At 38.4% G+C, this 17,179-nt stretch overlaps 1 protein-coding gene across 5 annotated transcripts in view; it reads right to left on the bottom strand.

Moving 5' to 3' along the window:
* LOC124777997 (mitochondrial import inner membrane translocase subunit Tim21) overlaps positions 1 to 17,179 on the bottom strand; it is a 51,873-nt gene that overhangs the window by 17,007 nt on the left and 17,687 nt on the right. For 4 of the 5 annotated variants that reach the window (XM_047253570.1, XM_047253567.1, XM_047253565.1 and 1 more), the window contains exons 2-4: positions 5,517 to 5,752; positions 3,196 to 3,430; positions 2,700 to 2,799 (exon numbers count right to left, since the gene is read on the bottom strand). In XM_047253570.1, coding sequence (XP_047109526.1) covers positions 2,700 to 2,799; positions 3,196 to 3,430; positions 5,517 to 5,739 — 558 coding nt within the window. In that variant the 5' untranslated portion in view covers positions 5,740 to 5,752. Of the gene's footprint in view, positions 1 to 2,699; positions 2,800 to 3,195; positions 3,431 to 5,516; positions 5,753 to 16,697; positions 16,808 to 17,179 lie in introns of all 5 variants that reach the window. The other variant, XM_047253566.1, reaches the window with a different exon arrangement.

Here is a 17,179-nt window from a genome sequence, read left to right as displayed (position 1 = left end):
GAAGGGCTCTAAGATATTTTGGGTCAACACCCTCACGATTTTGAGAAAAAACACCCCTAAAGGTTATGAGGAGCAATCGACTCAAAATTGAAGTGATCGATAGATAATTGTAAATAGAGCATTTTTCATAATCAGGTATGGGGTCCGCAAATGCAAACTTTTCCAGAAATCGAGGAAAGAAACTTTTACAACTGCCGCTTCTGTACCAACATGCTAAATGCTTTTCACCGACCGCCGATAGCGTAACGGCCAAGGTAATTGGCTGGGAATGCGAAAAACCGTGTTCGAATCTCAAAGAAACCAAGCGGATGTTATTCTTTTCGTTTGTATGTTTCCATATCTCAATTGATAGGGATAGGAGGATTAATACGGTAAGTAAATCAATAAGGAATGATAATAATAAGGTAGGCAAATAAATTTCTCAAACCTCTTGGGATAGTAAACAACTAAAATGTTACTCCAGGTCACTTTACAGTCGCTCTTCCAGTCTCTGTTACATGTCCTCACTTTTCTTCGAACAACTAGACGGATGGTAAATGTCATATAAACATTCGAAACAAATATACTCATGGCACCAAGAACATCTAATGAATGCAATCTTTCGACATCTGCACTGTTCCTTCCGAAGAGGTGGCAGAAAAACTTGGTTTACATTTTAAAATATGTCTTTTTCGGGAATTAATTTTGATGCGTACCACGCATACGATGTCATTGCCTGAAAAATCGGTGCTAAAAGTTGGTTAAGAATTATGCTGTGAATAGTTATTGCATCCGTGCGATTGTACAATTCCCAGCCAGTTACCACGGCCTGTGTTTGGTCGTTGCGGTTGTCACATGACATCCGTTCAAGTTCGTTTGTTGATAGTTCCACTCAGTTTTTTTATTACAGAGGCCAACCGGCTCTCTGACCGAACACACTGTGCTACCGTGCCGGCCCATTGCGCTATGGGTTCTGTCAGTGAAAAACGTTTACCATGTGGGTACAGAAGCTACAGCTGTAAAAGTTTCTTACCTCGATTTCTGGAAAAGTATGTGTTTTCGGACCCCATACCTACTGATGAAAAATGCTCTATTTACAATTATCTATCGATCCCGCCAATTTTGGGTCAACTGCTCGTCATAACCTTTAGGGATGATTTTCTCGAAAACACGGGGGTGTTGACCCAAAATATCTTAGATTCCTTCGTTTTAGGTTGTACACAAGCGACCTGCCAAATTTGAGCCGAATCGGTTGGCCGTGTCTGAAGCCTTGTTAGTTATTTATCACAGACTGCAGACAATGCAGAATCAAGATCCCACATGGAAGCAAGACACTTAGATACAGTTAAGGCCTTCTTCTATCGTGCAGGGTAATCCAGATCATAAAGTGGTCACTCATAGCTGACAACCCCAATACCTCTCTCACTGCAAAAAAAAAAAAAAAAAAAAAAAAAAAAAACCCTTAGCACTTTCTCAAATATAGTGGCACTAATCATTGAAATGATTCCCACAAATCATTTTAGTACCACTGCAGACTGAAAACAATTAATAATTTGTTTTCAAATCCTCCATTCCTCACAACTAAAGAAAGTAAAGAGCACTCAAGAGATTACAATGCACATGTGGATTGGGAGGAGGGGGGGGGGGGGGGGGGGGACTGCCTCCATATACCCCAGAGTTGAGTTGTTGAGAGCATCACATTGTCAGAGGAATGCATCAACACTGGAATTGGGTCACCTTTTCACATCACACTACACTCTTTGGCTTTACAAACATTGCTCAGTGGAAAGTGACTGTTCACTTTTCTCAAGTAACCACTTTGTATGATCCTCCCACCAGGTTAAGCAGTACTGAAAAGGAAGTTGGCAAGATGAATGATCAACACATGCAAGCTTGCTGCTGTTACACAGGTTTGGTCTAGGGCACCTAGGTTGTACCTTACACTAGGTGGATCACATTACAAGGATACTAACAATGCTACTCAAACAGGTGCCCTAAAGCTCCAAACGAGCCTATGATGCAACACTGTACCACAGTGGAACTACAAGTGTCATTCTTCAATTAAACTTGGCTCTAAGGCTCTGCAGATCTTCAAATGCTAACTTGCAGAGTGTGTTGCATCATTTCACATAGTGAGGGTGAAACCACAATCAGTCTGAGATAGAAATACTTAATAAATTGTTCCACTGCATCCTGGAAATTGGGGGAATCCATAAGAAGGCTTTCAGACAGACAAGAGCAGGTCACCAATCATTATCATATTCCTTCATCACTTAATTTTTTCCCCCGAATTGATTAAATAGTTTCTGGTTTGTGCCAGTATCATGTTGCAATTCTTTTCTATAAATCTCTTCATTTAATTTAAACGCCTTGTGTGTGTGTGTGTGTGTGTGTGTGTGTGTGTGTGTGTGTGTGAGCTTTCTATCACTGCTATTTAGATGTACTCTTGCCGCTAATCAGTCCTGATTCAGATTCAAAGAACAGCTTCCTGTTTGTGCTAGTAAACTGACAGTCTGTGTTCAGGTTCTCTGAGGTTAGATTCAGTGTTCCACTAGTAGGTAAGCAAAATTTGCCTTGCCTACTCAATAAACAGTAAAATATCTGTAAAGTTAAGGTGCTAACTAATTACTCTGGATAGTCAGACAATAAAAACTGTGCAGAGTTCCAAAGGGGGAAAAAATCATTAGAACAGACATAAAAAAATAATACCATGCAATTACCTCTCTCATTTCTAAGTGCACTGTTCCACGTCTCATGCTGCCTTGAATATAAAATTTCATTCTTAGGTGGTTGATTCCATCTCGTTCGTAGAACAGGTGGCTGCAATTAAATAAGCAGACAATTGAGGAAAGTTTAAGTAAAGAGTGGATGTTCATTTTTAAAAATCAAACAAATCCATGTAAGGAAAGGGAAGCATTAAGTGCAAAACATATGAAAAACAGACACAAAAAAGGTAATTATTTGTAGTTGGTCAATAAAATTTTTTATGGTAACCTTTGAATGATTCATAATGATGTACCAAGTTCAGTCATTTGTCTCCTGTTACCCATTCTGAATGTTTTTTTTCTGTTTGTTCCTCCAAACCATTGCCTCTTGTTTTTGCTTTTCATATTCTTAGACGTGGCTGGTGAATGACAGAATCCTGCCTCTCACGTATCATTTTACGAATGTGGTAATGCTTATATGGACTAAACAGTTTTAAAACATTTATCCTACCTGACATGTCGTCTTCTGCCTCTTCTTGTTTGTTCGCCGAAACCCTTAATTGGTTCACCAAGAGCATTTATAATACGAGGATCTTCAATACATCTCTCTAAAGTTTTTGAGTAAACACTATTTGGGCTTTTACTAGAAAATAATTCCTTGAACACTGTATAAAACATGACACCTGTTAATCCCAAACCAGCAAGAATGATTCCCATATAGGAAACAGTTTTTGTTGCTTCTTTCACTGCAAGAAAGTAAATTATTAAAATTACAATAAATTAAAATGTGCATAATATGCAAATTCAAAAGTTAAATGAAAGGTGTAAGAAACAAGTAACATCAATGCAAATTCTGTTGGTATCTGTACAGCATAACAAAATAAATACAAAATCCTATCACATAAAAGTAGTGGCAAACTCATTTACACACACACTATTGAATATAATGAGTAGACACCACAGTCTAGGGATCAGCAATGATTATCAATATTTACAAAATATCAATGTTAGGAGTTTAAAAATTAATGTTTCAATATCGATACCAAAGTCTTTGAAACAACGTAACATGGATGTTAAAGACAATATATCAACCTTCGACGTTGGCTTGTTAATATTGTCAATAATTTTTTTCATCATTTAAATTAATATATTTTTTAAACGTATCTTATGAAGACATCAGTGCTGTGGTTTGAGGAGTATAAATAGTATATGGAAGAAAAAGTCATACCATCATCTTTCGTACATATGCTCAATTTGCTAGCAAAAATTTCTATTGGCAGAGCTGATTGATGCTGTGAAAAGGATTGAAATGTGGTTTAAACATAGTGCAGTAGCATGTAATGAGCCAAAAAAAAAAAAAAAAAATAGAATCAGACATCGAATTAACTCAAGAAGTAAGCACTAGATGGAATTCAACGTTGTATATTATCGAAAGATTTTTGCAGTCATACCTAGTGATTAAGAATGTTAAGAATTGCCATGCTAGTGCACCACCTGTGCTAATGGCTGCGGAAACTGTAAACTGTCAGATGGTTGTGGCATTTAAAACATGTGGAAGTGTCGACTTGTGGAATTTGTGGAAAAAAATTTGTTTCACGCAGTAATGTAAACCCAATAACAGGTAAGTGAAACATCTGGCATGCAAACAATACAGACACTGAAGAGAATCTGAAGAGTAAAGTCATTACACAAATGAAAATGTGATTGCTACCAACTGAACATGTTAAAATATTAGTCATATCAACAGTGCTTGAGCCTAGATTCAAGAACATACACTTTCAAAATGCTTTAGGATGTTTGAAGGCAATCAAAACCAACAAGAATTTGCTTGCAGCTGTTGAGACAACTCTAAGCGAGGATGGTCAACACGTTGATACACAGCAGGGAAACAGAAAAACCATATTTGATTCATAGAGTAAACATTATAAGATAGCACAAAAAAGAATAATTTTCTAAGTGGAACAGGAACAGGCCTGTCATCACAGTCCAGTTTTCAACTGACAGATCACCTTCTAGATCTTAAAATAGATCCAATAGAAGTATGGAATCACTTCATTGGTAACACTGCCTATCGAGAGCAACAAAAAATTGCACTTAAATATTTGAGCTGTTTAGTTACATTATCAGCTTCTAAATGACTGATCTCACAAGCAGGATACACTCTCAGTTAACAATGCAGTAGGCTGAGAGGAGAATTGCTCTCAAAAATGGTATGACAGTCCCTAGACAAAATGTGGTGTTTGTAGCTGTTGTATTTATTGATTAAGAAATGTATTTTATTTTGTTTTTACTCCATTCTCTAAATTTATTATTTGACTTTGATGCTACAAATTCTGTGTGTCATCATCCATTGATGATTTGCCAACACCATCCATCCCACTTCACTTAGATTACATTTACCATTTCCTTTTTTTTTTTTCTTCTTCTAAAGATCATTGTTTGGCCTTTATATTGAGAGAAAAAATATACACATAAATGACCATAAAATTGACAGTCCTGGAAAGCATCAGTAATAAGCACAGCATATGACCATGACTACTGAGGTAGGTTACAGAATACTCTCCAGCAGTATCCAAAATAATAATTATTAATGTGACTATACAGACAAAATTGTTGTTTAAGGAGAAAAAGTTATGAAGCAATTCATTCATGAATCAAGCGTGTGATAATGTGTAACCTCATCTATTATCACTCGTGGTTAATATGAACTAAACCCAAGAGAGACGTCAACAATTAAAAAACAGGATGCACAATGACTTAATAATGAAACAGTCAGCTTCCATCATTTTACCCTACAGTTGTTTTTCCTAAAATTAAATAATGTAGACAAACCATTTTCAAGTGTTTTTGGTGCTCCAACTTCATCTTTCCTCTTGACAGTAAGTGACGACTTCTTTTTCTCTTCATTACTATAAAATCTTCTGTTTACAAGTGAACTCTGCTTAACAATTCTGGTTACTGCTCTGTCTTGCGCTTGGCAGCCACAAAATGTTATAGCCAATCTTCCTGAATGCAGTGTGTAGTAACGTAATATTGTTTTTGCAAATGAAGTCATTTGTCAACTATTTCTGCGGAAAGGAAATTACACAAGTGATAAAGTCACATCAGGTATTTCATGCGACACACAATAAGAATTTAAGATCATATTATACTGTAGAAATGCACTATGACTTCACAGAACCAATTGATGAAATCTCGTTTTTGGGATAGTTTACGATAACAACTGAATATATTACAAAAGCAATAAATATAAGAATAAAAAGTCCCGAGTTTTTTTGGTGAACAAAATAGTTTCCAATATTAACCTGCCATCGTGTGTAGGCGAATACAAATTTTACAATCAACTTGAACTTTTGCATTGTTAATGGCAAAAGTATTGAAAAGTTCTGTGGGCAATGGAGAAACACATGTTGAGAATTACTAAGAGCCAAGGGAAAAGAAGCAAATACAAGGGGTAGTCATAAAATTTTGATTACCAACTTGAAAAAATAAAGTTACATAATTTGTTTTGTTTGTTGTAGACACATGTCTCCAGTTCTGATACACATCAAAACTGCCACACCACATTATTGTAGCAACCACTAGTGCAGGAATGCACCAGCCCCCGGCTGCATGTGGCCCGCTGCTCACGCACCCCCGCCCCCCCCTTTCTCTCTCTCTCTCTCTCTCTCTCTCTCTCTCTCTCTCTCTTTCAGTCCCTATGCCCTATGTAGGCACAGTGCACAGTGATGGGTTTGTGGCCCACATTACCAGCAAGTCTGTGCACCCTTGACCTAGAATACACAAAGTAAAATGGTGCAGCCTATTGACAAAATGGAGTTTTGTGCAGTGTTTCATTTTCTGCAACAGCGGAAATGTTGCAGCTGTGTTAGGCCAGTCCAGATGGCTTCCTTAGCTGTGTGGATTGGCCTGACAAAGCCCAACATATCCTCTACTTCCACTCTTCCAGTTTTTTCTCCTTCATCATTACAATAATTTTTGGGGGCATTGTTCAGCCACACAAGCTACATATAGCTTATTTTTGGTCCCTTTCTTTTTAAAAAGACTGCAATGCATCAAATTTCAGTAGTTTTGATGTATATAAAAATATTGTTTTTTCAATGACAAATGTAAGAATATTCTCAAGTAAATAACTTTCTCTTGAAGAATCCTTGAATCTATATTAACTTTAATGCACCTGCCTCCCTGTTTGACACAAAGTGTATTAGAGCACACAATGTCAATGAGTCTCCGCTGCCTTCCATCAAAGACCAGATAAGCAGAGAGAGTGAACAATGCAGCAGCTACAAATTAATCATCAGTTAACCAGCTCCACTATAAAAACGGTTGACCCCTCCATTTGTTCTGCCTGGACGGCATTTCAGATTCTATGGTAGTATCAGTGGCAACTGGAGGGAGGGCCCTATTCAGAAGATTCCCCCTGATCCAAGCTGTCGGAGCTGGCGGTCATGGGTGCACATGAGGTGTGCTTGCTTGTGTGAATGAACGTTGTGTGCTTCTTTTTCTGACGAAGGTTGTGGTTGAAAACTTACATGTAAAAGTCTTTTAATTGTGCCTGTCTGCAACTTAAGGTGTCATCTTTAAGAAAAGTAGCAATCTATATTTTCCTATATTGTTGACTTCAGTGTTTATCCGGATACACCGAACAGATCTATGATTTACCTCACAGCTGCAGCAGTATGACATCATGTCTAATGTATTTCAAATTTATTCCCAAGATGAAAGCCTACCCAGCAGAGGTACTTTTTATTGTATCATTTATCAAGCTGTCTTTTGTTTCATTCATGGATGAAGCATGTAAAAAATGACTGCTTGCATACCTGTCTTGAGCTGTTTATTTGCCTATTTCATCTGTATGATCTCTATGCATAGATACATATGTGGATGAAAAATCTTCATAGTTTCTGCTGTGAAAGATTGTTCTTGAAGTTTGCTATACTTTTTTGCAAGGTGTATAGCATATTTCTTCGAGTGCCTGCAAATTAAGATTTTTCAATATTCTGTTACTCTCTATCACCAGTCAGATATGCCTGTGAGCACTTACACCACCCTTCGTTGTGTACACTCAGTGTCCCCTGTCAGTCTAATCAGATATACACGTCATACACTAGAGCAGTATTGAAGTATGGGTAATACAAGTGTTTTGTATCCAGTCTCTTTGTAGACAAGCTGCAGTTTTTCAATATCTTGCTGACAAATTGTAGCCTGCCAGTTGCTTTACCCACAATTGAACTATGTGGTCATCGCATTTCAAATCTCTATATACTATTACTACAAAATTTTTGTATGAATGTAGTTGTGACCAATTAACCCTCACACTATAATACCTCATGAAATGTACAACATGAATTTCTCAGTTAAGTAAACCTGCATCTACTATCTATTCAGTACCAACTGTCCGCTGTATCATCCTTATCAGTGGCATCATTCGGATGTGCTATAGAGAGCCACAAGGTCAACACACTATTATAGTGGCCATCATCAGCTGCCTAAACCTTGCAGCCACTTCTTCTCACTCAAGTGGCTCCTCAGTCGGCTTCACAAGTGTTTGTGCACCCCATCCAGTCCTCCCACAAAGGAAGAAGTCCTTGGCAGTACTGCGAATCAAACCAAGTTCCTCTGCACAGCACTCAGACATACGGATCTATGAGGGTGGACTTCTCAATTAACCCTTGATCAGGCATGCCATTTTTCATAAAACTGGCAGGTGTGCGGCGCACTTCATACATATACAAAGAATACCTTTATGTTACCAAGGTAAACGTGTATAAACAAGATTACAGTTTACTCTTAGTTTAATTAATCAGCAATAAAGTAAACTAACATTGTGTGTGCTAAATCACTGTTTAATTAAGATAGTAATAAAATAAACCTTTCATTGAATCCCTCTGTTGCCATACACAAGTGTTACCCCATAGAAATGACCCACCCGAGGCATCAAATAGCACAGTTGCATCAGATTTCTACCATTCGTTTATTTGATTACTAACTATCTCATAAATAACTGTGCTGCTAGCTCATAATCTGGGTCATTTTCTTGCACCAATTGTAAATTTTTTCTCATCTATTTTGCGGCTTTTTTATATTGTGGCTGCTCACTTGGATGTACGACAACACTGTGTTAGCTGAAGCAATAATAAAGAAATAGATACGGGCTCAAAATTGTGAAACAACAGGAAACGGTACAAAACAAAGTTATTTGTGAGTGGCACACTTTGTAGAAAGGCACACTGCTCGAGAGTTAAGTACCAGTTGCCAGTAGTTCCACAAGACTAATGTTTTGTTGAGAGTTATTGGCACAATACTGCTACTCTTATCAGACAGAATTTCTTCACAGACTGAATTATCTGTAATAAGCCTAAGTCATTAATGTGTATCAGGAATAGCAGTTCCTCTGGGACATATCCAACTGTAGATGACTTTCCATCCAGGATAATGTTAGGGGGCTTTCAATCCTGTCAAAAACCTGATTAGATATACTGTAGAAACATAATTTCTTTAGAAAGCACCTATGTAATACTGGATCAAAAGTCCACAGTCATATCAGCCTGGTTTCTGCTATTCTCGAAACTGTGGATATAATCTGTGAAAACAGTGCATTGAGTTTCATATGAGCAATGTTTTGGGAACCTATGCTGATTTACGTGGGAAACGTCCAGGTACTCATAATGTTTAAAATCTGAATATGTTCTAGGATTATGCTACCACCAAATGTAAGTGATATAGGAATGTACTTCTCTGGATCAGTTCTACTTTGACCTGTATTTTTTTCCAGTCATGGGGACCACCTCTCTGCTCAAGGGATCTGCAGTAAATTAAGGTTGAGAGTGTAGTCAGTTATCTAACAACCCCTACAAAGCTTGGTAGAATTCAATTGGGCTGAGATACATTATTAAGTTTTGTGTATTTAAGCTGCTTTTCAAACACAACTAGTAGCGATTTCTTTGAAACTCATCTCAGCAGCTATACAACTATTGAATATGGAAACATTGTTTGTTTTTTCTTCGTAAGGGAAGATTTGAAGCCAGAATTCAAAATTTCATGCTTCATTTTCAAATTTTATATTAAATGCTGTTTCATAAGTGTATGGGCAGTGTTTTTCACAACAGTAACACGGTTAATGTACGGCCAAAATTTCTTGGGGTTCCTGGCAGGTCCTATGACAATATTTGTCTAGGGTAGTTACTGAAGATTTCACATGTTGCCTTTCTGATAACCAAACACATTTAAATTAATGTCTTTTGTTACTCATGTGATAAAGAAGACATGTTCCCCAAACAAGGAAACAGTATGTCACACACACCAATTTTTGATGGCAGGTTGAAATATTGTTGTACTGGAAAACAAATACTTGATGTAACCCCAAAATTAAAGCCGAAGTAAAGACCCGTCATTTGGTTGTCTATTTAGCCACAGTAAGATTCCTCTTTAGTCACTAGCAGAACAGATCCTAGGCATACTTATTGGAAAAAAGAACTACTAAAATATCTATAAAAATTGAGCACTGGGCAATGAAGTACATGAAGAACAGTTTAAAATAATATCTCCAACATGATTAGCATAGCTCCAACGACTGAATTAATCTCTTTGCTGGTACTGTAACCTATTTCACTACATCTTTTGTTCTGGTTGTCAATCCTAAGGGTGGTTAGGTGCAGTTCTTCAGTCATCTTCATTTCAGCGTGACAGCAGCATGTTGTATCATTTCTGATCTACACTGTATAGTCATGTAATTGTTCCCTTCTGCCATCCCTCCAATCACACTTTCCAGCTGCAACTCATGCCACATTATGTGCCATACTATTTTGTCTCTTTAATTCATTATACAGGGTGATTCAAAAAGAATACCACAAATTTAAAAATGTGTATTTAATGAAAGAAACATAATATAACCTTCTGTTATACATCATTACAAAGAGTATTTAAAAAGGTTTTTTTTCACTCAAAAACAAGTTCAGAGATGTTCAATATGGCCCCCTCCAGACACACGAGCAATATCAACCCGATACTCCAACTCGTTCCACACTCTTTGTAGCATATCAGGCGTAACAGTTTGGATAGCTGCTGTTATTTCTCGTTTCAAATCATCAATGGTGGCTGGGAGAGGTGGCCAAAACACCATATCCTTAACATACCCCCATAAGAAAAAATCACAGGGGGTAAGATCAGGGCTTCTTGGAGGCCAGTGATGAAGTGCTCTGTCACGGGCTGCCTGGCGGCCGATCCATCGCCTCGGGTAGTTGACGTTCAGGTAGTTACGGACAGATAAGTGCCAATGTGGTGGCGCTCCATCCTGCTGAAATATGAATTGTTGTGCTTCTTGTTCGAGCTGAGGGAACAGCCAATTCTCTAACATCTCCAGATACTGTAGTCCAGTTACAGTAGCACCTTCGAAGAAAAAGGGACCAAAAACTTTATTGGCTGAAATGGCGAACAAATGTACAACTAAATGAAACTTTATAGCTCCCTTAATTCGCCGACAGATAGTGCTTAGCTCTGCCTTTTGTTGTTGCAGAGTTTTAAATTCCTAAAGTTGTGGTATTCTTTTTGAATCACTCTGTATTATTCAATAGGTAATTTTCTTCATTGAGTCTTTGCTGGAAATCTTCCTCGCCTATTCAGTCAACTCATCTGATCTTCAACAGTCTCCAGTAATATCATATTTAGAAAGCTTATTTCCGTTTGACCCATTGCTCAGGATTTCAATCGATACAGAGCCATGCTCCAGACATGGCTTTTCATTTCTTGTGTGTTTCAAGATTTATATTTTTGGATATTTATTTATTACTGCTTACAATCTCAGTACCCTTCACCTAGATTCTAATGTGGGTCTCATTTCCCTATAGCTACAGAAAATTGTATTCACCTTTGATTAAAAATTAACTTCCTGTTAGGTAGTGTAGTTAAAGCATTTACAATAACTGATTAAATTAAATATAAAAGAAACCTACCCAAAATACACCATGGTAACACATTTGTCAGTAATCTACACAGATGGCATACTGGCAGTTCGTGATCTTAACCACTGCGACACCCACGGCTAAGAAAGTTATATTCTTCAAGAAACAACTCTTGCAGAATTCTACATCTATGACCTACGCTTTTGTCTACGCAAGTGAGCCCCTGATCGCAAGAGACAACGAGCAAAATATCTAGAATCGAAGTTGCAGGAAACCCAAACAATCAAATCCATCATGCATCAGCCCTGAGATGTAGCCAAAGGTGATGTAACACTGTTGTCCACCGTCCCAGTGGAGTCAACCAGTAGGACCTACTGGATCCAACATACCACCATCCAGCAGCTGGCTCTAGCTAGGAAACCACATAAGTCACCAATAAGTTCTCATTCAGTCTGCTGAATCTGCCATAGCTGCCACGTTGTTGACCACATATCCACTGCATCTGATCATCCTCTACGTAGCAATGAATTCTGACATCGGTGAATGCTCTATAATATTCACTGCAGTCACAGTATTTACTTCAGCACCACCACATAACATGTGGTTCTCTCTAACAGTGCATTTATTTTGTAAATATTTTCTAAATTGCGCCCCAGATACCCGATTTGCCACTTTGTTCACAAGTGTCATTTCTCTCCAACATCGTCACTTAGTCTTCCAATGCCTGTTATTTGAGTCTGCAAAATTTCACAATCAAGGTGCCCTAGTAGTATATAGTCTGTTGTACCTATGGCGCAACATGCCGGCATATGTAAATATTCTGGGTATGGTGTATGGTCTGTCACACAGTGAATCGTACATGTAGATGGACCTATATGGCTCATAAGCATATTCTTCTTCATGTTTGGAAATCTGTCATCTACACTGCGATCTGTTGTGCTACTGTCCCAATCTCTTTGCCACTCATGCACTTACTGTAATTTTAGTTGTAGTAAAATGTGAACACCACTCAGGCATTAGGTATGTTCCGACTGCTGCCTTCAAAGAAGGGGCAGCAAATAATCTCCACTGAGGTGACAAAAGTCATGGAACAACAAACTGCACATATACGGATAGTGGTAGTAGTGTGCACTGCATGAAATAGCTGCAGAAATCAGTGTGAAATGTACGACAAACATATCTGTTAGGACAATGCGCCGAAATGTGGCATTTTTTTAATGAGCTATGGCAGCAGACAACTGACAAGTGCCTGTACTAACTGCACAACATTGCCTGCAGCACCTCTCCTGGGCTCGTGACCATATCAGTTGGATCCTAGATGACTGGAAAACCATGGCCTGTCAGTTGAATCACAATGACAGTTGGTAACAGGTGATGGTAGGTTTCCAGTGTGGTTCAGGCCCCACAAAGCATGGATCTAGGTTGACTCCAAAACAGTGTGGCTTGTGTTTACATGGAATGGACTGCGTTCTCTGGTACAACTGACCATGGACTAGAATAGACCATTTGCAGTCATTCATGGACTCCGTGTTCCCAAATAATGATGGAATTTTTATGGACGACATTGCACCATTTCACTGGATCATAATTGTTCACTATTGGTTTGAAGAAGATTCTGGACAATTTGAGTGAATGATTTGGCCACCCAGATAACACACATGAATCCCAATGAACATTTATGGGGCAATCAAGAAGTCAGTTTGTGCATAAAATCCTGCACCAGCATCACTATCACAATTATGGATGGCTATAGGGGTAAGTATGGCTCAGTATTTCTGTAGGGGACTTCCAACAACTTGTTAAGTCCCTGCCACGTCGAATTGCTGTACTTAGCTGGGCAAAAGGTGGTCTGACACAATATTAGGAGGTATTCCACAACTTTTGTCACCTCAGTGTATGATCGTGACACATGATCAGCACGTCACCAATCCCGCAGGCCCTTATTGACAGTAGATTAATCCTAATGATGCTGCTGCTTCTTTATTCAAGCAGCTGCTAATTTTGAGTCAAGAGACTTAGTAAACCCCCACCTTACAATTGACTTTTATCAATTATATCACAATTCGTGTGCCCAAGCACTGACTGCAAACCCTATAATTCCAGTGGGGATTGCTTTTGATAGTGTGTAAGCAGTTACAATGGGATCTTAAAGTCAATTGTGTCCAGTCTTGCCAAATGTTGTTTGTAACATTGGCAGATTTCTGACATATTTGAGAGATGCATGTGTGAAAGTTATGCCTCTCATTCAGTTGTGTGTCTTTAACTTACATACCTCTGTTCAGCAGACTAGAGCTCCCCCAATTCTCAGAGTGGGAGAGGTTGCCACTGAACAGCTGGTAGGTAGTCTTACTTGCTGTGCTTTACAATTTATTACATGAGCAACACTTTTGCATCATACCAAGCACATCACATGGTTTTCTTTCCTGCCTGGTTCTTGAGTCCTCTGCAACCACATCTAGTATATCATCATGGGCTGTGACTGAGCATTTTTATTCAGAGTTGTTAGTAATGGCTCCAAACTAGAATTTTTGGATTTCAGACTAACCTTATGAACGCATTGTTGATTCCTCCAAATTTGTGCTTTTCAATATCAATAATTATTTTCATAGTCGACAAACATTGCCAACTATCTGGCACTTTGAAATAAACGCTTATCAACAATACAGTTTCTTTGTGAGATTTGAGTCTTTTTTTTCGTATCATATCAACTAATTATAACCCATCCAGCTAGTCAACTCATTAAATAAGCACATTTCACAAAACCTAAAATGTTTGAAGGAACATTTGTAAAATATAAACTTACGTAATTTATAATTTAACAGGTAGAGTTTACACACAGAGTGTTCTTGTTGTAAATAATAATTCTCTTACTCTTCTTGGGTCGCCTAATAACATAGGCAAATATGTGTATCACCATAAACAAGTTTTATATAAAGGGGTAGAATTCAGAAAAGTCACACAGAACCCCATGTCAGGGGATACTTATCAGACAGGATGAGAAAGGAAGCCTCCCTTCACCAGGGTTCTGGGTGACTTTTCTGGAACTCTTCCACTTTACCCAAATCTCTCCAATCCTTTTCCTTCACCCCTCTTCCTCCCCCTTCAACTGTTCTGCCAGAGGAAGGAACCACTGGCTCTGTAAGCTTGCATAGCTAAAAATAATAGAGGGAAACGTTCCACGTGGGAAAAATATATCTAAAAACAAAGATGATGTGACTTACCAAACGAAAGCACTGGCAGGTTGGTAGACACACAAACACACACACAAAATTCAAGCTTTCGCAACCAATGGTTGCTTCGTCAGGAAAGAGAGAAGGAGAGGGAAAGAAGAAAGGATGTGTGTTTTACGGGAGAGGGTAAGCAGTCATTCCAATCCCAGGAGCGGAAAGACTTACCTTAGGGGGGAAAAAGGACAGGTATACACTCGCTCCCCCCCCCCCCCCCCCCCCCACACACACACACACACACACACACACACACACACACACACACACACACACACACACACACACACACACACCCCTAAGGTAAGTCTTTCCACTCCCGGGATTGGAATGACTCCTTACCCCTCTCCCTTAAAACCCACATCCTTTCGTCTTTCCCTCTCCTTCCCTCTTTCCTGACGAAGCAACCGTTGGTTGCGAAAGCTTGAATTTTGTGTGTATGTTTGTGCTTGTTTGCGTGTCTATCAACCTGCCAATTGCGACTGATTGGTGAGCAGATTTTTTTACCTATCCAATTACATCATATTGTCAGAAATTTATTATCTTCATTACTATAAAAGTGTTGACACATTTGAAGACTCCAAGTACATGGGAATGTGAAATGACAACAACACTGTCATCTTTTTGATTACCTACCCTCAATGAAAAAGAGCATGAAAGCTCAGCAACAGATCATTGTCTGAAGTGCCGTTACTTATTTCCTACATGAATGTAGTGTTCCCCGCCCTCTCATTTACAGTTTGAGAGTTCGTCAAATTATGTTCCTTTTTCTTATCCTTTTATGTTGTGTCTTTGTAACAATATGCTGTGATAATTGAATTACTATTATGAGCCCTTGATGTGATTCAATGAACTTTTGCAACTAATGTTACAACAGTGCTGTGAGTTACTCTATCTTAAGACATGTTACACAGTTTCTAACAGTAATACTTGTCTTACTGTATGAAACCTTTAACATATATTGAGCATTTTAAATTAGGTGCACAATTATATGAAATATTGAAAATCAGTCAGTTTTGTGAGAGGAGTGATGTGGTGCTAAGTGTCTCACAGACCACAAACAGCACTACATACAAAGTTAATCAAGTATTTTGTGACAGTTAAACAGTCATTCATTCTAATTTTGTGTGAAAATAATATAATGCATGTCCAATTTACCAAACAGAAAAAATTTTAGTCTATCTTACTTTGAAATTTTGTAAGACAAATGACAATTGTAAAATGTTGCAAGACTATGGCAGCAAAGCTGATACATATATGCATGCAATCTAGGAAATCTGATCCATCTGTCACCTACTGATGTAATTTTCATAATCTATCACTTTTTGCACATCATCTAGCATACAACCATTTGCAAAAATATGGCTGTATCATTAACTGCTTACACCAAAGAAGCACAAGGACCGCTCTTGTGCTGAACCTCAACTGATATATAAAAAACAGTCTAGTGCACTAAAAATTATTAAATGCAGGCAGAAACGAACAAGATGACAAGCAGATACCCACACTAAATTTGATCAATGCTGGCAGTATATGCCTTATCTCAGTAGTAAAAACGTGTTAACAATTATACCTGGAGTTTCCCACTGAAAGTCTTGAAGGGCAGATTTTTTTCTCATTTGCATGTAAGGGAGCTAAAATTATATTCAGCAATCACAGTACAATCAGCAATCTCACAAGAAAGCTGTCTCAAGAGAATGACAGTATCAGTGTTTGTCAAAATGAATTTAGCACCCCGTCACAAAGTAACAAGAAGGATATTCTGGGTGTCTTGAATATTCTTCCTTCTGGGATTACAGAGTGAGTACATGACTTTTTAGTGAAGTAGATAATCAGAACAAAGTGGGGAATCTTTCTCAGTATGATAAGGGCCACAAAAATTCACTTACATAAGGGACTTCAAAACGAGAAGAGCAGATTGTTATGGCCCAGCGCCTGAGAACAGATATCCACAAATGGTGAAGCTGGTCAGGTTTCCACATGCTGCTGTCATCGGCATCTGTGGAAAGTGATTGAAGATCAGTAGATTCATGAATAGGCAACAAAGTGCTGTGTACCCACACCTTCTTACAGAATGTAGAGGTCATAGGCTTGTCCTGTCTTTGTAGCACAATAATTGACAATCTGTGGCAGATGTGATGCTTGAGTGCAATACTAGTGCAGCCACATATGTTTTGGAGCACACTGTTGAGTGTACATTGCTGAAGTTGGGGATCCTCAGTGGATGACCCCTATGTGTTCCCAGCTTCCAGCAACATCTTCAGTTATGATTGCAATGGGTATGGGATCATCAAGATTGGACTGTGGTTCACAGGTACTGTGTTTTTGATCAGATGAATCACGTTTCTTGTTACACCTGTCAATGGCCGTG

The sequence above is a fragment of the Schistocerca piceifrons genome, chromosome 2 (genome assembly GCF_021461385.2).
Source record: "Schistocerca piceifrons isolate TAMUIC-IGC-003096 chromosome 2, iqSchPice1.1, whole genome shotgun sequence".
NCBI classification, from domain to species: domain Eukaryota; kingdom Metazoa; phylum Arthropoda; class Insecta; order Orthoptera; family Acrididae; genus Schistocerca; species Schistocerca piceifrons.
The sequence above is the reverse complement of the archived record's forward strand: the minus strand, read 5'-3'. Positions and strand labels throughout refer to the sequence as shown.